The sequence below is a fragment of the Mesoplodon densirostris genome, chromosome 10 (assembly GCF_025265405.1).
Source record: "Mesoplodon densirostris isolate mMesDen1 chromosome 10, mMesDen1 primary haplotype, whole genome shotgun sequence".
In the NCBI taxonomy this organism is placed as follows: Eukaryota; Metazoa; Chordata; class Mammalia; order Artiodactyla; family Ziphiidae; genus Mesoplodon; species Mesoplodon densirostris.
The window spans coordinates 109,031,424-109,051,557 of record NC_082670.1 but is presented as its reverse complement, the minus strand read 5'-3'; the positions used below and the strand labels follow the sequence as shown (position 1 = coordinate 109,051,557).

The 20,134-nt window shown below is 63.1% G+C and overlaps 1 protein-coding gene across 3 annotated transcripts in view; it reads left to right on the top strand.

The window, feature by feature from the left end:
* Positions 1-20,134, top strand: part of EEFSEC (eukaryotic elongation factor, selenocysteine-tRNA specific) — a 168,842-nt gene that overhangs the window by 125,489 nt on the left and 23,219 nt on the right. For all 3 annotated transcript variants that reach the window (XM_060110643.1, XM_060110640.1, XM_060110642.1), the window contains exon 6: positions 2,941-3,097. In XM_060110643.1, the coding sequence (XP_059966626.1) occupies positions 2,941-3,097 (157 nt within the window). The remainder of the gene's footprint in view (positions 1-2,940; positions 3,098-20,134) is intronic.

Below are 20,134 nucleotides of genomic sequence, written 5' to 3'. Positions count from 1 at the left end.
GCAGCACCAGTGCCCTTCATCCTAGCCACAGCCTTTTCCAGAGGAAGGAACTGAGGTTCGGAGAAGCGCCGTGCCCCAGACTGCAGAGCTGGAGGAGATGCATCAGGGCCCCAGCCTTGCCAGCCCTCTCTGCTCAGGGCTCCGCTTCACAGCCAGCTGCCCCTGTCTCCTTGCTGCCACTTCTCCAATTTGAATTAGAGTAGTCGCTTCAGAACTTGGGCAATTCCCAAGCCTCATCACGGCAGCCGGCCCTGAGAGAGACACACACGTGTAATGACATAATTACGTGCGCCGCCAGCCAAGTCCCCACTCAGAGGCCGGGGACAGAGGGGCTTCGCCTGGTGTGGAGGTAAGGGCCCGGGCTCTGTGAGCGGCAGTGACTGCACTTGGGGAATTCGGCCTCCAGCCACCAAAGGCCAAGAGACGAAGCGGACAGCTCACGCAGACGGCGCGCGTTCCCCTCGGAGCTATGGCTGTAACTGTGGTGGCTCAGCGTCGCTCCCGGGGAGCTGCCGCCTGCAGGTTCCACGTGCGTTGCCTTTGGCTCCTCGTCACAGGGCTGGGTTCAGAAGGAAAGCCTCCGTCTAGTCTCAGAAGGTCTTCCCTTGTGGATGTGCTGGTGCGTCTGATCTCTGAGGTCTCTGCCTTGGCTGGAAGAGTCATCTGGAGAGGAACTCAACCCTCAGGGCCACGCACGTTCCGGAGACGGAGGGGCTGAGCTTCACCATTCGCAGCCCAGGACAGATGCCGCCTCTGGTCTTCCTGCAGCACTGCAGAGGCCTCCCCTCTGACCAGCGTCATGAAATGAGGGCTCCTGCAGCAGCCGTTCGCTGAGCCCCTCTCACGGCCACACCCCCTGTAACTGCTGGTGGGGGGTGTTCCAGGGGCTCAGAAAATGTGCACCTGCCACTCCCGCCAGTCCTGAACGCTCCTGCGGGGACGTTGCAAAGGCCTGCCTGGCTGGGGTTTGAGTTTCCACTGTGCTCCTGGCTCTGGCATTCGCGACCCGCTCAGATCTCATCCCTGAGCTCAGCTCTGACCTCTGCAAAGTGGCCGTGGAAACCCCTTGCAGACAAGGGCCCTGCGAGGGCTCAGTGGGACCCACTGGTGCCTCAGTCCTCACAGGCTGGGGTCTCCGAGGGGCTGGGGGTCGGGGGTCTCCAAGGGCTCTCCTCCCAGCGACAGGCGGTCTCAGCAGCCAGGCTGACCTTGGGACCAGCCTGTGGCTGTGGGGAACGTGGAATGGCTGGTCCAGAACCATTGGGTCGGTTCAGCCGAAGTCCTGGCACCTGCTGGACCAGGCTGGGCTCCTGGCGAGGCTGGGACAGAGTTCCACATGCAGGCCGTCCTAGCGGGGGGTACAGATGGGGGTCCTGTGAAAGCGATGGGGCCACCCTTCACCATTTGGGGCTGGTGACGTCTGCTCACCTCGACTCCCCTGTGCTGAGGTCGAAGGAGCTGCCTCCATTCCGTTCACCCTGCAGCCTTGCGGGATGCCCTGCAGTGGCAGCGGGGACACCCACAGACCGTGCGGTGCGGAGGGCCGAGCCAGGTCCGGCCCCCGAGGGGAGCCCTGTGAGTCTGGAGGACAAGGAGGAGGTCTCATGTGGGGACGAGACTGAATTACAAAGGGCTGTGCAAGTGGGAATGATGATTCTTATCATTGCCTGTATCCGATTCATCCATCACTGGGGAGAGGAGGAATGCACGTACCTTTCATCTAGCGCTATGAATCAAACAGAATAGGATATGTTTTTCCAAAAGGTTTTTAGGGTAAACAGGACAGTTTCTGCTTTTCAAAACAATCCATCCATTTCGTGGCATCTTGGGCAGAAGCAAGATGTTTCTGAGCCTGGCCCCCGGGGGGCCCCAGGAGCAGGTCCCACCACTGGCAGCCCGTCCGGCCTCCACGCGGCCTCCCGAGCTGGTACCTGGTCAGACTCCATGCAGCTGCCCCAGGCCGACGCACAGGGCCGGGAGGGCAGGAGGAAGCCTCCCCAGTCTCTCCCGTGGCCCCCAGTGGGACCTGGCATACTGAGGCCTGGTAGAGCTGGTCTTTACACATGCGTGTGCACACACGCCCCCTTCCCTTCTCTCTGCACAGAGGCCTGGCACCTTCCTGGCACAGGCCCTGGAAAGGAGCCAGGCAGGTCCAGGGAGGCCTGCACCTGAGCTGCCGGAGGCCAGGGCTGGCGGGACTCACACATCGCCCACCCCAAGCTCAAGCCCTTGGGAGAAGGTTCCAGAGGAACACAGCTTGTGGCGAAGCCAGGGTTGCCCCAGGCCAACTTCCTCGCACTCACGTGTGCCTCTGCTCAGCCTGGGCCTCCACACGGACAGCCGCGAGGCAGGGGAAACGGGGCTCTAGCAGGGAGAGCCGTGGGGGCACTGCGGAGGTGGGGCCGCGGTCTGTGGGGTGGACATGGGCCAGGCCAGGGAGGGGCCCTAGGCTGTGACAGACGTGCGTGTGGCAAGCGGGACGGCAGAGGCCGGGTTCTCAGAGCCTCCTCGGTGCGGGGGATGCTGGAGAGAGGGTGGGGCAGGCTCGGGAGTGGGCGCCATCCCCTCAGCCTGCAGTGCCGTGAAGGCTTTCCTGAGGAGCGCTGCCCGCTTGGGGACAGGTGGGCGGGCAGCCATGCAGAGGCGGGCAGCTGCGGACTCTCGTCACCTCTGCCCATGGGCTCTGTGGCCGTGGACGGGCAGTGCCTCCTCCTCCCATCTGTCAGGTGGGAAAGCGCCACGTGGACGAGCTGAGCGTCTCCAGCCAACCAAGTGCCCACAGCTGGCCTGGTGCAGCCCAGGCTCAGCAGGTGTCCGTGGCGGGGGCAGTGGCGAGAGGGCCTGGGCATCACCCATGACATGGGCGGACCACCTGGGCAGTGTGGCAGCCCAACCTTTCCCAGGCACTAATGCTCTCTCCGGGGCTGGGTGTGGGCACAGGTGATGGACGACTACAGTGTGATCGGCCGCTCCCTGTTCAAAAAGGAGACCAACATCCAGCTCTTCGTGGGGCTCAAGGTGCACCTGTCCACTGGGGAGCTGGGGGTCATTGCCAGCGCCTTTGGCCAGAGCGGCAAGTTCAAGGTCCACATCCCTGGTGAGTGTCGTCATTTTTTTCTGCTCACGGGAGCCGCGCAGGGAAGGTGGAGACGGCACCCAAACACTGGCCCTCGGCTCAGGGTCTAGGCCCCGCCCACGCCAGCGTCACGGGCTCAGCCCACATGGCATCGTGGCTTCTGGTCCCGCCACCTGTGGCTGGAAAGCCAGTGTGTGTCCTGGAGGAGCCTGGTGTGGACCCAGCATCTGGTCCGACCGCCCACTGCACCATCCCGTGGCCTGTGCATGGACGGGACGGTGCTGCTCTAACAGGCGGTTCCGAGGGGCACGGTTGGTGAGGGAGACCACCAGGGCTGGCACGCGGCCCCCGAGCCAGAGGGTTTCCCAGGACGTGCATTGCCACCTCCTTTCCTGCCGCCCACTCGGTTTGAGCTGGGACTTGTCTACGCCGGGGTCGAAGTGCGCGTCCGCTGCTGGGACGGAGCGCCCAGGTGTCCTCAGCTCCACCCCGTCCCTCCTCGCAGCCCAGCTTCCTGAGGTCCCGCTGGCCAGGTGCGGTGGCCGTGCTCGGGGAGGGGCAGAGCGAACCCGTGCAGGAGGTGTGGACCGTGAGCCGAGCCCGAGGAGAGGGCCGTGGGCCGCCGGGGGATCCCGGGAAGAGGGGCAGCTGAGTAGGGCCTGGCCACAGGGAGGGGGGAGCCCCGCAGAGAGGGAGACGCGGAGGCCCTGGGGACGGAGGGGGGGCCTGCAGGGCCCCGGGGCAGGCGAGGACAGGCCCGAGGGGTGCTTCCGGTAGCGGATCCGTGGGGTGCACACGCGTGCCTTCACACCCGCACGTGGCTGTGCTGCTTGGAGCTGCGGGACTAGGGGATGGGAAGCCGCGGGCGGGCTGCATCTGGTGGGCATGGGGCCTCGGAGCACGGCTCCTCCTGCAGACTCTCCGTGTGGGGCGGTGCCCGCCGGCTGGGAAGCAGGGTCCTCGCCTGAGAGCCTGGCCCAGCTGCTGCCTCGTGAGTCCCCCTCTGCCCCTCGCGAGGGAGGGCGGTGGTCAGCAGAGGCCCGCTTCCTGAGGCCTCTACCGAGGCGGGAGCCCTGTCACGGATGAGGGACCCTGGGCAGGCAGGGGTACCCGTGGGAGTCCAGCCACAACACCGGGCTTCAGGCTCCCATCCTGTCCTCCCCGCTGTCCCTTGGCCGCTCCTGTTCGTCACTTCAGCCAGACTGGACCCCAGGGAGCACGTGCAGGCCCGTGTCCAGACCTCAGTCCCCAGGGCCCCAGCCTGCACATGTGGGGCCCTCTGGGCACTGGGGGGTGAGAGCCAAGCTGCCTGGGGGGAGAGGCCCACCCCGGGCGCCCGCCCACCAGGCCTCGGGGCCCTGCTGGTCCACACAGAGGGATGGAGGGCGGCGTCCGTGTCCTCCCCGGGGTGGACGGCATCATGCCGACCTTGCCGTGCTCCCCCTCCTCTAGCCCGAGGCAGACTCAGAGCTGGGTGTCCCAGAGCAGGAACGTGGGCGGAGGTGTGTTTGGGGCCCTGGGTACTGGGGTGGGGCAGGGGGCCGTGGTGACGCTGCTTCGGGCAACTCGAGTTCACATTCCTGCCGTAGGTCAGTGTTGCCTTTTACTAGGTCTGCTTCCTGTTTGTGGCTCTTAAGCTTTTTATTAAGTATAACTGGTCAGATTCCTTCATCCCACCCACTCCCACTCCTGCCCTCCCCACCCTCCACTGACCCTGCTTGTCTTTTCCAGCCATCCCTCCCCTAAAGAATTACTTTTAACCTTTTTGAAGCGCTAATTGGGAAAGAATCTTCAGTAACCCGGACGCCCAGCGCCAGGTGGCGCAGCAGCAGGACTTGTGGCCCAAGTTGGGGACGAGCCGGGTCGGGAGCCCAGGGTTTTGGGGCCGCGCACTTGTCGGCCCCCGGAGCAGGGGGCGTCTGGGGGCCCGCAGACCGTGGACGGGGCGGCGTTCAGTGTGGCATACGGGACTCCCGCTGGCTCTGCAGGACAGCCGTCCAGAACGGCAACTGAGGAGCCTTCTGGGTGTCCTCCCCTGCCCCGCCCGCAGGCCCAGGTGCACTGGGGCCTCTCACCTCGGAGGCAAGGCCCACAGGGCCAAGCCGGGGTGTCAGAGGCCGGTGGCAGGCGATAGGGAGTGGGGGCAGCGTGGTAAACAGGGACCACTGCTCGGGCCTTGCTGCTCCCACGCAATGGGACGCAGGCCCAGGAATCAGACTTCATCTGGTTCAATTTTTGTGGAAAATTTCCTGATTGAAAACTAAAACTGTCTGAACTCAACAAAACCTGCCTTTGGGCTGGGTTTGGCCATAGTGACTTGTGACTCCTACGTGAATTTCGGGAAGGACACTTGGGCCTCGGGTTCAGGAGTCCAAACTGAGCCGCAATAAGGGAGCAGTGTCTTATGGAGCCGTCACTGCTGGCTCTGAGACAAGGGTCCTGAGCCTCGAAGTCAGACAAGCTAGAGGGACGGCCCCATCCTGACGCCCAGGGAGCCTTCCCAGAAAGTCCTTCAGACGAGCTAGAGGGACGGCCCCATCCTGACGCCCAGGGAGCCTTCCCAGAAAGTCCTGGGCGGCCTCAAGGTTGGAAGGCCCCACGTTCACACAACTGCTCCCTTCAAAAGGGTTGTCTCCGTTTGTAAGGCCCGGGGGCCGGAAGCCCTACGAGACGAGTTGGGGACCCGCCGGGCAGCACTGCTGGTGACGAGGGTGGTGGGAGGATGTTGCTGGACAGGGACGGCTCCTCCGGACAGACCTGCCTCTCTCCTGGCACCGCACCGCTGGCATCGGGTGGCCCTCTGCCGGTGCCTCTGAGCGACCCAGAGTGCCTGCGCTGTGCGGCCAGCGCCCCGAAGGGTGTGAGCAAGCTGAGCGGGGGCAGGGGTGGCGTGGAGACGCGGCAGGGGCCGCTCGGGGAGCAGGGCCTGGGGGTCCACCAGAGGCAGGTCTTGAGTAAGAGGCTGACTTCATTTGATTCGCGATTTTTAAACGACCCCCTGAAGAATGGTTTAAGAAAGGCTGGAGGGGAAGCGGGATGGCAGAAGTCTGCTGCAGTGCCCAAGTGACCGTGAGGTCTGTGGCGTGTGCGTCAGAAGCCCAGAAAGGCTTCCCGGGGGAGGGGACGGTCAATCAGAATCCTGCCCCATCCGTGGACCTCCTCAGGCCAAGCACGAGGAGGAGGCCGCGCTCCAGGCCTGAGTGTGTGGGCGTGTTTGGGAAGCACAGCAAGAGCAGTGGGAAGGGCCACAAGCAGGGGCTGCGGAGGGCATGAGGGCCGGGCCTGGGTCACCGAGTTGGGAGCCAGCGTGGTCCTGAGGTTCCCCGCGGGGCGTAGCACAGCCTCAGCTCTCCATGCCCCCACCGGGTGTCACCACCCCGTTCTCACACTGTCCCTAAGGACACGCGCAGCTCTGCACAGCAGACGGGCAGCTCTCTGGTCTGGGATGCTTGGGGTCCTGCTGGCCCTGCACCAGCCCTAGCCTGGGTCCCAACACCCACAAGGAGAGCCCCGTCCTGTCTCCACAGGCCCAGCTCAGAGACACCACGAGACCGCAGCGCCCCCGGGCTGGCGCCGGCCAGGCGTCCAGGGCTCGGGACCAGGTGTTCGCTTGCGTCCCCGTCGCATGTCTTAGGGAGGGAGACAGCCTTGGGAACAAGACCCGTAGACGAGCTTAGCAGCGTGGCTGGAGCCCTGCCCACCACCGGCCTGGCCTTGTGCCCGCTTCGTCCAGCGTCCAGCGAAGCAGTGCTGTGGGCAGACGCCCTTGCCCTGCACCTTGCAGCATCGGGAGCACGAGGGCCGGCCCTCGCGGGAGGTGGCCGCAGCCCAGGCGAGCTCTGGAGGAGATGGGAGTTGGAGCTGGGCCTCTATGACTCCCCGCAGGCTTCGCACCTGGTCCCGTCTCCAGCTCGGCTGCAGCAGGTCGGGGTGGACAGCCGTGCAAACAAGATCGGGGGAAGCTGTCTGTGGTTTGTTTATTTATTTATTTATATTTGGCTGTGTTGGGTCTTCGTTGCTGTGCCCGGGCTTTTCTCTAGTTGCAGTGAGCGGGGGCTACTCTTCGTTGCGGTGTGCAGGCTTCTCATCGCAGTGGCTTCTCTTGTTGGGAGCACGGGCTCTAGAGTGCGGGCTCAGTAGTTGTGGCGCACGGGCTTAGTTGCTCCGCGGCATGTGGGATCTTCCCGGACCAGGGCTCGAACCTGTGTCCTCTGCATTGGTAGGCGGATTCTTAACCACTGTGCCACCAGAGAAGTCCCTGTGGTTTATTTTTAAGAAAGAGGAGTTTAAGCAACAGCCACTGTCCGGGTGGTGGACAGTGGTCCCTGGATGTGGTCGCTCAGCTGAGGACCCTGCGGGCCAGGCCGCCTCCCCACAGGCCTCCCATGTTCCGACCCCACTCAGGCAGGCAGCTCACTGCATTCAGAGCCTCCATTTCCCTCTGGTGAAATGGGGGTAGTCATCCAGTTGCAAGGGACTGTGAGGATCAGGCCAGTGCACAAAGCCACCCTGATGGCCTGCCATGTGTGTGTGCTGAGTCCTGGGAGCACAGGCCCCATCGGGCACAGGCTGAGGGCCGAGGCCACCAGGTCCTGTGGTCAGCCACCACTCAGCTCCACACAGCACAGCCACGATAGAATCAGGTCTTCCTGTTTTTCAAGAGAGTCTGAGAATCTGGGTCTTTGCGTGACATCTCCCTGTTCTCAAACATGGGCCCCGTACCTGGCCTCCGTCGGTCCAGGCCCTTGACGCGCCGCCTCTTCCTCCTGCTGCAGCCCTCGCCCCGCCTCCCTGAAGGGTACGCGGAGGTTCAGAGGATCTGGATGCCTGGCCCAGCAGACCCTGGAGTCCCCAGATGGAAGTGGGCGCTTCTCACAGGCGCTGCTCCACTGAGAGGCTTCTGGAAACCCAGGGAGAAGGGAAAGTGTAAACTCACCTTGGTGCCAAAGGGAGGGGCGGCAAAGAGTCCTGGTTGTGGGTATTGTCGTGTTCCCATAATAGGCCTTGGGACAGCGGGCCTTTCGGCTGCATGTTCCCTCTGAGGTTTAAAATGAAACTGGTTTTCTTTTCCTGTAAAATGTGTTCTACACACACACATCCCCAGCCACCCAGTCGCGCCTGCAGACTCTGCTTGGAGCGGATCTTGGGCAACCTCAAGAACCTGTGCTTGGGACCCTACCCCCTGGGGGCAGCCCCCGCCAGGACCACTCTGGCTTTTACTGAAAATACTGGCGGGCTGGGGTTTGTGCGGGCTTGGCATCCCTGCCCGTCCTGGGAGGTCGGAAGCAGTATGCCTTCAAAGAGCAAGAGCTCTGGAGTCCACCAGACCCGAGCTGAAATCCTGGCTGAGCCTCGGTTTCCTCGACTGTAAGGTGGGTTTTTGTGAGGGTTTTTCTTCCCAACTTTTTGAATAACTTCAAGCGTATGGAAAAGTTGAAAGAAGCGTTTATTGAACACTCATGTTCCTCGGGTTGCACACCTGTCGGCACTCTGTCACGTTTGCTCTCCATGTGCTGACCCGCCCGGACGCTGGCTGTGGAGGTGCAGCTGCCCCCGCACTTCATCTCGCGCCCCTGAGGACTGGGCATCTCCCACGCAGCCATGGTCCACCCTGGCTTGAGACCAAGGTACGGCCCATTGTCTGGTTTCCCCGGCGCTTCCAGGAGTCTGCAGAGCCCTTCCCTGGAGGAGGACTTGGGTTGAGGAGCACGCCCTGCACCTGGTGGTGGTGTCCCCTGGAAGAGCCCCAGTTTCCCCGCGTGGGTGACGAGGGTGTGAGCAGGTGAAGGCAGCCACGGCTGACGTTCAAAGTCATGTTTGAAAAGAATCAGAACACGAAGTTGTACATGCCACGTCCTCTCGACCACGTAAAAAGAAGCTTTGCAGAGAAAAGAAGGAGGAAACCAGGTGAAAACATTAACGACGGGACTGTGGGAGACTTTTTCCCTTTTTATTTTTCTTTTGACACGCAGATTTCATTGAATGAGCCTGGTGCGTCCACAGCTCTGGGCCAAAGGCATGGAGACTCCCCCGCCCTACTCAGATCCTGGGTGCCAGGCCCCGGCTGGGTCCTAAACCCAAGCTCAGACCCAAGGCCCACCCTCAGCCACCCTCAGCTGCTCGGTCCCCCGGTGGGCCAGCTGTATCACGGGGGCAGACCCCCCCCAGGCCACCACCATCTGACAGCCCACGGGAGGGAGCCAAGGCTTGGAGGCCTTCTCCGGGCCTGAAAGGATGGGTCACCCTGAGCCCCAAGGCCAGGGCCCGTGTTGGGCCCATACCCCGCATCCGAGGGCCGGCACCGTCCAAGGAAGGCAGGTGGGCTGCACCCCAGCCGGCGGGCGGCTCAGAGGGGAGCGAGGGAGCTCTGTGAGAGGCCAGGGAGGGGCTGGCCGGGCTCGCTGCAGGCGGGGGGGGCACTGAGGGGGTTTGGGCAGAGGAGGCCAGGATCTGAGGCATGTGCGGACAGTGGTCAGGGAGGCTGCAAACCCCCCGTGGAGCCCCGGAGAGTTCACAGAGGGCTCCAGAGAGCAGGCGGGGTGGGAGCCTCGGGCTCCCCTCTGTCCCCGGCCCCAGGCCGGCTGCCACCCAGCTGCGGGCTGGCTCACTCCGACGGCTGCCTTCTGCCAGGACAGCCCGGCCCACTTCAGCCCCACGGGGGCCCGAAGCCGGCTTTGTCCGGGCAGCGACCCTGAGGTGAGGGGACCCTTCCCAGGTGGTCACTGGCCTCCCGCTAGGTCCTGTCACCAGCTGGCCACGGAGATTCCGGAAAGCAGCTCAGTTGGGAGAAAAGTGGGTTGGAGAGAGTTGAGGGGTGAAAGTCGAGGTTTCAGAAAATCCCTATAAAATGAAAACAGACCATCCGTCTGTCTCACAGGCGTCTCACCTGACAGTGGCCTTTGTGGCTTTCACCGCCGCCCCCCGTCCGTGGGTAAGCAGCTCTGAAACCCAGTGCAGAGCCAGCTCGGGCTGCCAGCCGCCCACCGCTGCCTGTCCTGGAAGCCAGCCTGATGGAGGGGGACCTTCACCAAGCGCAGGGAACACTTGGGGTGTCTTTCCTCCCCCAAAAGAATGGCCAACCTCCTCCCCTTTGGCCATTGAAGCATTTCAAAGCAATTGTAAAAATTATATGAACCCCATCGAAGAACTGTTACAACAATGTTTATACCCAGTATTTGAAACAAAGACAATGATATTATAAATAATTGTAGATGATGAAGATAGGCAAGAAAAAATAACATCATTAAAAGAATTTTACAAGACGGACCGTTCACGAAGACGGATGGAGTAACACAATACGTTAAAAATATCTGCAATTAACATAAACATGGCACAGTGTACAGAAACCATCTGCCGACCAGCCTCACCCTGGGCATGGTCCCTTGTCATCCACATGGGCCGTGCCAGGGCCTCCCCGTGGCCCCGGTGAGGGCAGGGCCCCCAGGAAGAGGCCATTGGCATGTGCCTAGCGGGCCTGGGGCCTAGTTCCAGCACGAGGAACCGGGGGCTGAGGAGTATCCTCTTTCCCTGCCCTGACCCCGGCTGAGGTCCGCCCGTCCGCGTCCCCACGGCGCCCACTGCTTCTCCATCACGGCTCTCAGACACCGTGCTGTTTCCCAGGGGGTCCCAGCGATGAGTCTCTGAGAGGCTCTGGCATGTCTCGGGCAGCGTGTGTGGTGGCAGCACCTAGGGCCACACGGCAGCTCTCATCCTCCTCCCCGGTGGACAGACTACTGCCCACAGCACGGTGGGTCCCCTGTACCTCTTTCTCTTTTTTTAAATCAGTATATGATTTTGCTTTTAACCTGGGAAAACTTTGGCCGCACAGAACAGAACAGATACCCCTGAAACCAGCAAGATCAAACAGATGTGAATGTCCCCTCACATGCTCAAACCTCTCTCTCTCTCTGTCTCTCTCTCAAGAACTAGAATCCTGCAGACGACCCGAGAGCCCCACCGCTCTCCCACAGGTGACACCCCCTCCCCGTGCGTCCCTGTACTCTCCCTGCCTGAGGTTGTGTCCCTAACAGAGGTGGCGTTGCTGCGGTTTCAGTGGCTCCGTTTTTGGTCTCGCACTGACGCAGGGGTGCTAGGTCCCTTGCTGCTTCCGTTTCAGAACCTGCGCCCCTGGCGGGGTCCTAATTGACTCAGTGACTGCTGTGTGTTGTCCCGCAGCCCGTGCAACTGTGACCTGTGTGAGCACGGGTGGGTTGTTTCCACGTCTCCCTGCTTCACAGCGTTTCCCCGGGTGGGCACCAGGAGGCCTGCTTGTCTCGTCCTGGAATGGAGTGAGGCCCTGCCTGCCTCCCCTCCGCCCTCATCCCTCCAGCCCGCGCCTCCCCCATGGCCCGTCTCTTGCCACTCAAAGGATGCAGCCGTTGGACTTTCAGAGCAGCTTGTCCTCGGCCTGGTTTCTTGGAGGCCCAGGGTCAGCCCTAAGTATCAGGCCTCTGCAGGAATCCTCCCCTGCAGAGCGGGCGTGAAGCAAAACCCCAGCGTTTAATCAGAAACTGGGCCCCTGGTTTGCTCGGTCCGATCTCTGCTGGCAGCCACTTCCCATCTGTAACTTGAAGTCACATCCCCAGGAGGTCATGTCACAGGCCTTCAGGCTGTCCCGTTCCCTCAGGAAGGGGAGTGTGTGAGGATGGATGCTCAGGCATCTGGAGGCATCTGCGTGTGCCTTGTTGCGACGCCCCGCCCCTGCCCAGGTGCCCGTCTCTTCTGCGGCCAGAAAAGCAAGTGCCGATGGCTGGAAAGTGGCCCCTGGGCTGGGCCTTGCCCCAGGTGGTGGGTGACTTCTCTGAGGCAGGATGGGAGGCCCAGGGCCAGTGGGGACCTCGGAGGAGCCCCCTGAGTCCGCCTCGTTCACACGCCACTCCCCGCCCTGTGCTGCACCCTTGGCTCAGCTCGGACTGGGGACGTAGGGGCAGGAGAAATCGCTGCTCCCTGCCCTTCCAGGCTCCATCCCTCCAGACAGGCCGGGAGCTGGGGAGGACGAAGGCAGGTGATAGGGAAAGCGCAGCTTCCTCGGTCTGGAGGAGCCCAGAGCACTTGTGAGGAAACAGCATCCTGTGAGACCGGCCGGTGATTCACAGTCACTGGGGCGGCCGGGGGTGGGGGCAGGTGCGTGCAAACGCCCTGTGGCTCAGCCATAGGCAGGGCGCCCGGTGGGAGATGCAGCGGGAGAGGTCAGCATGACCTTCGTCCCCGACCTCAGGACAGGGGAAGCCACCAGAGCCAGGCTGCGCTGATGACTCTGCAGCCATTGCCTGGCTCACCTTAGGCAAGGCCCTTGCATGTCAGTTTTTTCCTCTACACTGGGGGTCCCGACACCCACTTCCCGGATTATGAAGAATAACAAACCTGGAAGTCTTTGGCCTTCCGGTGGCCCCTGGGGCTGCCAGAGGAGAGACATTGCAAGCTGCCTTCAAACTGCTGGACCTTGAGGTGACCCTCCTGGGAAAACGGGGTACAACTTCCCCTCCACACAGAGTCCACAGGAGGACCTGGGGCCTTGCCTGCCAAAGGCAGACGCTGCAGCCGCCAGCGGGGCCCACGGCACAGGAGGAGGGCACATGCCAAAGCTGTGGTGTGCAGGCTGGTCCCCGGTCGGGGTCCTCTCCCCGCAGCCCCAGGCCCACCTGAGAGCCCCGGGCCAGCGGGAGCTGCGTGGGCCGTAATCTGTGCAGGTGTGTCTGAGCGTGTGTCCACGAGTGTGTGCCCATGCCCGCGAGTGTGAGTCTGTGCCCGTGAGTGTGCTTGTGTGTGTGTTGTTTTTTCACAGAAGGGGGTGAGTGAGAGGCCGGCTTCCTGACAGGGCAGTTGTAAAACATTCATAAAACTTTTATTGGACTTGCCACCCTTCCAGATAAATATTTTTCGATTTTATGGGCTTGTTTTAGGGCCCTGAGCTTAATCATGGCTTTGTAGCCGCCTTTAAAAAAATTAAATATTGTTTTGGCAAAGGGAGCCCCCTCCCCCCACCCCACCAAAGGCAGCCGCTCCCTGAGCTCATAAATTCCTGCCGCTCTCAACTCCTGCCCTCTCTCCCTCCGTACCCTCACAGCCACACTAGGATGAACCTAGAAAACGAGGGAAGAGGGAGAGAGAAAACATAACTGTTATTTTTTTCCCACTGCCGCCCCAGCCTAGCGCTGGAGGGGCGCCGGTCCAGCCCACAGCGTCCACGGGAGGAGGCCGGCTCGGGGTCCCACGGGGCCCCTGCTGCCTCCTGAGGGCCACTGCCTGTCGTGGAGATGGGATTGGGTTTGCATAGCCCCCGGCTCCTCCCCAGCTCCCTCCTGCCCCACGTGGGTCCCGAGCAAGGCCCCCTCTCATGCCCCCCGCCCCAGGACTCAGCACATCACCCGTCGCCGTGCTGCACCTCCTGCACTCACCCCTCCCTGTCCTTCACGTGCCGGTTGTGTGTGTCCTGGCAGAGGTAACCCGTACACGGCTGTGTCCCCACACCTAGGGCAGGGCCTGGTGCTGTCATGCGCGCCCGGCGGACACCCCAGCGGTGGTGATCGTGGTGTGATAATAAGTGGTTCATGCTGTGTAGACTTGCTTTGTGCTGGACACCGTCCTAAGCGTTCTGTGTCATGTTAACTCACATGCGCGTTACGACAACCTTGTAGAGAGTGCATTCTACTGTTGCCCCGTGTTTTGGATGAGGAGACAGGCGCTGAGAGGCAGAATGCTCACGCGAATCCACACAGCTTGTCCGGGCACAGCCGGGCTCTTGGCTATTCCTCCTGATTCCTGGGGGGACCAAGAGGGAGAGCCTGTGCCCTTCTGGGCATTGCAGCCTGGACTGAGCCCTGTCCGGTGGGCACAGCCAGCAGTTGAACCCGGCCCTGGGCCTGGGGGCTGGGGACAGGGGCTGAAGCTTAGATGCCTACCCTGCTGGGTCACCAACTCAGGTGCCTCCAGGGACGGGCGGGTGGCAGACATGAGTGGAGCCAGTGGGCCCGGCACAGGCCACAGAGGAGCTGCCACGGCTGCACCCCAACTGCTGCGGGGTGGGAATGTGAGGGTAGGTCCTCTGGCTTTTCAGGACAGGCTAGTAACGCAGAATCGCGTGTCCGGCGTCCTGAACCTGAAGGTTGGGTGAGTCACTCATGTATTTCAGAAATGCCGTGGCGGCTGGTTCCCACTCCCAGGCTGGCATTTCTCCTTTTTGTCTCTGATGAGAGTGTGAGTACCAGGAAGGAGGCTCCAGACACCTCTGCCCGTGGGCGCAGAGACGCATCCGCCAGGCCTAGCTAGGAAGGAAGCCTTCTCAGAGGAGGCGGCACTGAACTCGGCCTTGAAGGGGGCGGGGTAGACGGCCTGGGGAAGGCTGTCCAGGGCGGAAGGAGCGTTGGCCCTGCTCCTGCGGCCCAAAGCAGGGGCCTGGGGGGACACGGGGGGGTGGCGTGCGGGGCGCCTGGCCGCCTGAAGAGGCCAGGGTTCCCCCGAGGGACGGCGGACGGAGTCCGATGGAGCCTCCAGAAGACCTCCTGGGCTGCCTTGTGAGGGCCAGGGGCAGAAGTGACTGGGGGGCCTGGCTGCAGGAGGAAGGGCTGACCCAGGATGGAGAGGCAGAGAGAGGTACGAAGACCAGGCCAGCCCAGACACGGGGGCACGTGCGTGTGCGCAGAGCAGCGCGTGGCGCTCACCCCCTGGTACGGGCAGCGTGGGCCCCTGGCATTTAAGACCCCTCGAGCTTTACTGGAAAAAGCAGAGAGGAGGAAGCCTTGTTTCCAGGTCTGGGGGGGCAGGGCGCGTCCACGGAGCCCCTCCGCTCCAGGCTCCCTGAGGAGACCGCTCGCCGCCTCTTGCAGGGAGGGGCTGCTCCCTGCTCGTGCGGCCCACTTCCCAGCACGGACTCTGGGATCTGGGGACCGTCCCCAGGTGCCCAGTGGAGCTGGCGACCCGCCCCTGGCTGGCGGTGGTGCAGGGCCAGCCATCCTTGGGTACACGTGCTGTGATCCGCGTGTGTCATACTGGCGCCGAGACACCCACGGACACCAGCTCAGGCCCACTGGCGCTGTCCTCCCCACCCTGGGCCCAGGCCCCTGAGGGCAGAGAGACGCCTGGTTGGAGCTGCTCTGAGCTGAGGCTGGGCCCTCCTCAGACTCGGGGACAGGCTCCCACATGAAACATCCCCCCTGACCCCCAGCCGCAACGAGAGAGCTGAGCCACAGACAGACAGACTAAATGCCGCCCAGGGCAGAGCCTAGGATGGCGTTTTGGAAGGAGGGGGACACGTGCCAGTGGGTGAGGGTCCACGCCAGCCCATCAGCAGTTGCGGCGGACAGTGCCGAGCCAGGCGGGTGCTCCGTCCGCATCGTGCCTTCAGGGAGACCCGGGACAGGGACAGTGCACAGTGCGGGGGGGAAGGAGCAGAATGCAGTGAGAATCGGGCGGTGATGCCACCTGCAGCACCTGCCCTGTGCCTGGCCCTGCCTGCACTGCGGGCTGGGGACCCGCGTGGCCACGTGGGCGTGAGGGCTGCCACGGAGGGAGCTGGCGCAGGGCTCCCCCGCTGGTACCTGGTGGACACACGGCACACAGCTGTCGATCGGATGACTAGGGATGCAGCGGCGTCGAGCCAGTCTCGGCGGCATGCTGGTGTTCGTGGGTCAGCGGGGAGTCAGCCCTCACACCAGCCTCCCCTGAGCCCGCCAGGGGCTGGCAAGCCCGGCTCTGCCTGTGAGGGGCTGCGCCTGCGCACACGGTCCCGTGTGCCCGTGCAGGGTGGGCAGCCGCACTCGCCCCGGCTGCAGCCTGCAGGTCAGGGAGCAGTAAACTGCCAGAGCCTGCGGCTGTCAAAGCAAGAGTGTGGATGGGGACCAGAGGCTCGCCCCCCGCCCTTCCCTGTCACCGGAGAGGACCGCCAGCACTGGCGCCGCCGCTCCCATCGCACTGGAAACGGGGCTGATATGTAATCAGGCTGCCGCACACGGGCCCTGGGAGGCGACTGCTCCCCGGACCTTTGTGCCCCTCCGTGATTCTGGGTGAGGGCTTTTTTCCCGAGTCATAAAAAGGACATTTTTAATATGTGGAATTTTTTTTAAAGAAAAGCAATATGAGGAAGACTTTTATTGTCAATAAGCTCTACATTTTAAACCAGTTATCTTGGTTTCTGCCCTCGGTATTTTAATTGAAGATTAACTGCTGTTAAAGAGGGTACGCATTTAGCGAGTGTTTGCAGTGTTAAAATTCAGCTTCCTCACTGTGGGGACAGTGTCCTTGGGGCCACCAGGACCCGTGCCCTCCCTCGCCAGCCTCCAGGGGCTGTCCATGGAGGAGGCCCCGGCAGGAGGGGCGAGTCCTTGCAGTCCGTGGAGGCAGGTCGGGCGTCCAGGAGCAGCGTGGGCTCCTGAAGGCAGGGCCCTCACGTACCTTAGCCTGGAATCCCTCATCCCGAGCCAGGAGGACGCCTCTGCTGAGAGCCGGCCGGTAAGGCCACCACGTGCACACCGGGCTGTGGGCTCGGAGCTGCATCCCCGCCCGGCCAGCTCTCACCACGGCCTGCTCACTGAGCTGATGCAGCGGCTACCAGGAGCTGAATAGGACCTCCGGAAGGATGGCCCCTGCCCTGCGGGGGCGCTCCTGTTCCAGAGACGTGTGTGTGTGTGCGTGTGTGTGTGCGTGTGCGCGCGCATGCATCCCCGGCAGGGTCAGCGCGCCGTCAGGACCAGCAGAGAGGTGACCCTCTGTGGTGCCGTCATTGAGGAGAGGCGGCCCCGTCCTCCCACCACCTGGAGGAGGGCTGGGGCTCCAGGTAATACTGAGGGCTTAAGTCACTTCTCTGCCGCTGGCTGCGTGGCCTTGGGTGAGTCCTTCACAGCCCTGGGCCTCAGCTTCCGCCTCTGGATGGTGGCACAGACAGTGTGCCTTCCTTGTGTGAGGCGAGGCACGCAAAGCGCTTCTCTCCTCCTTCCTGGGCCGGGCTCTGGGATCCAGGGTCTGCCCTCGGAGAGCCGTGGTCGGTTAGGGGTGAGGTCACGGGCCAGGGCCAGGCCCAGGCCCGGGTGGAGGGCACTGGAGCTCAGCCCACTGCGTCTTGGCTGTGACCTCACTCTCACTGCTGACGACCTCGTGCTGGCTTCCTTGTGTGCAGAGTCCCCCCAGACATGGTGTGAGGTCGAGGGCCCTGAGGCACGGGGAGCAGTGCCTGCACGGAGCTGGGGCCCCGTGGACGTTAGCCGGGGCCGTGTCGCGGTCCCCGTGGCCGTGGAGGGCTGGCTGTGCCCATCCTCGGGCCATCTGCGCCAGGCGTGCCTCACGGAAGATGGTCTCTGCCCTCAGGCCCACCTGCCCCCTGCCCGCCGTGGAGTGCACCTTCAGCATCTGGGGGCAGTGGGCGAGGCCCAGCAGTCCCGCTGAGACCCAGAGCACGGAGGCACTGAGGCCTCGTCCCTGGAAGTACCTGGAGTCAGTCCCCATGGGGCCAGCCCACGCTGCCCGGGCAGGGCGCCCCCGGTCGTGCCCTTGCCTTGCGCCCTCTCCTCCCCACCCCTGCGCCCCGCCCAGCCCTTCAGCTGTGTACCCAGCGAGAAGCAGCAGGGTGCTGGGCCTGAGGCAGGCGGCAGGGGGCATGGCTTTGTAAGGCCATGGGCCTGACTAGCTATGTGACCTGGACAGTCACCTCCCGTGCCTGGAAAGGACATCTGGAGGCTTGCAGGAGATGCTGAACGCTCCTGGATAGGCGGCGTGTCGAGGAGAGTGCTAGCTAAGCGGTCGCGGTGACGGTGGTGGCAGGGGTGACCTGGCCGGGCCCAGGCCCCATGCTCCAGGCCGCCATCCCCGCCTGGAGACTTGGTCAGACTTCAGCCCGAGGGCCAGCGGAAAGGCTCCCCCGAGCCCTGCCACTCAGGCAGGGCAGCGCTGGCCTCGGGTCGCGGTCAGCAGGGTCCCACCCCGCCCGGCCAGCCCTCACTCCTGGGCACTTAGCCCATCCCCTCTGGGCAGTCACCACCCCCGGGGCCGTCTGCTCACACCTGTCCAGCGTCCAGGTCCCCACGTGCCGAAGGGGCCAGCGCGTTCTGCCTCCCCCACTGCCTGCTCGGCTGTCAGCTGTGGGGGGGTGACGGGAGCCAGGCGGACAGGTGGGCGGCTCTGATTCCCGGGGCGTGGGGCATATGAGACGGGGCAGGTGTGCCAGGTGGCCAGGGTCCCCCTTCCCGGAAACGCTGGCATGGCTGCAGGCTGCACCCCGTCTCCTGGGGACACAAGTTCTGGACGTGGGACAGTGTAGAGGGCCTCAGTGGTCCTGGAGGAGGGAGGCCTGGAAGGCTTCAGAGGAGCCAGAGCCAGACGCTAAGCTCTGCTGAGACGCAAGCAGGGGTGGGATTTGCCAGGTGGACAGGCATCATGGACACCTCAGGCTGAGGGGGCACCGGTGCAGAGCCAGGGCGGGGTTTGGGGGCGGGGACCTGTGCAGGGGCGAGTGGCTGAGTGAGGAAGCACGGGGTGTGCCGGAGGCACTTGGCGAGGGCCTGGTTAGAGGAATTTGGACACCTGCCTGAGGAACGGCTGGAGGTTTCTGAGCCGAGCAGGATGATCAGGTCTTTGTTCTGGAAGGATCTCTGGCAGCCAACCCAAGGGCAGATCAGAAGAGAGAGCTGGCAAGAGGGCCTGGAGGCTCCTGCCAGGAGGCCAGTCCAGGGCCTGCTCCTGCGGGACCTGTGGGGTGCCGAGGCAAGGGTCCTGGGGGATGCCGCACCCCGGGAACAGCCCTGGGTGAGAGGTGGTGAGCTCTGGCTGCCCCGAGCACCCGCCCCTGTGCCCCCACCCCCAGCCACCTGAGGGGGTATGGCCCCAGCCCAAGTGGGTGTCACACTTGCCCTGGGCCGAGGGGCAGCGGGAGCCAGCGCTGGATGGTGTGGGGCTCGTCACAACCCCCAGCAGCCCCGCACCAGCTGTACCCCTTCCAAGTGACAATGGACGTTCCTGTGCCCGGCCATCACCCTGTAGGTGAGCCTCTGTCTGATTCTCAAGACCAAGTCATTTCCTATTTCAGAATCGTTTTGTTTCTTGCCTTAAAACAAAATCCTTCTTCCACACGACGCCCTGCTTTTCCTCCCCGCACGCCCCGTCTCCAAAGCCTTGGCTGCCTTATTATTTCAATTTACATGGTGTGGGGAAGATTTCTGCAAAGGGCCCTTTTTTGTTTTTGAAGAATTCATCATTGCTGCTAAGAAGCTTAATATAAATTAAAGGAGGAATTAGGCAACATTAAGACATCAAAATGGGGGTGCGGGCGCCCACCGCCTCGTCTCCGCCCATCAAAGGGGCCGCATGGAGCCCGTGGAGTGTGCGCCGAAGGCCTCAGACGGGGCCAGCTCCAAGGAAGGGCCTGTCTGTCGCCCGCCTCTCCTAATTCCCTTTGTTGCGGGGACAGTGGAGCACACGTCTGATAAAAACTTAATCACCTTATCTTTTTAAAGCAAACTGCATCTTTGTTTACATATGGGATCCATAGCAGGAAGAGAAAGGAGGGAAAATCAGGCAGCTGTCCCCCCACCCAGCCCGCCACGCTCCAGGCTTCTGAGGATGAGCATGAAAAACCAGGCCTGCAAAGCCATGGCAGGGGTTCCAAAGCTTCCGTCACCCCAAAAGACCCCAAAGTTCAGGGGTTCAGCAGGAAGGGAGCCGACTGGTGCCCCAGCTGCCTGAGCGGCCAGTCCTTCGCTGCCCGAGAGGCCAGTCCTTCTCTGCCCGAGCGGCCAGTCCTCGCGCCCACTCTGGTCACCGGCCCGGCTCTCCCTAACCCGCTAGGCCTGCCCTGCACCGCACTCGCCTCTGGGCGTTTCGCTGAAAACCAGGCTGCCTGTCCTCCTTGGGCCTCTCCGCCCTGCCAGCTCCATCAGAGCCAAGCTCAGCCCAGGCCCAGTTTGAGGAACCTCAGCCACACTGCCCCCAGGGCGGGCATCCAGTCCAGATTCGGCTCTGGCTGAATCCAAGGCCCTTCATGACCATCCAGCCCCCAGCCCAGCTGCTGGCTGTGCCCCTCTGTGCTCCTCAGCCACCCGTCATCCCCAGGATGCTGACCCCCCAGAGGGCCCC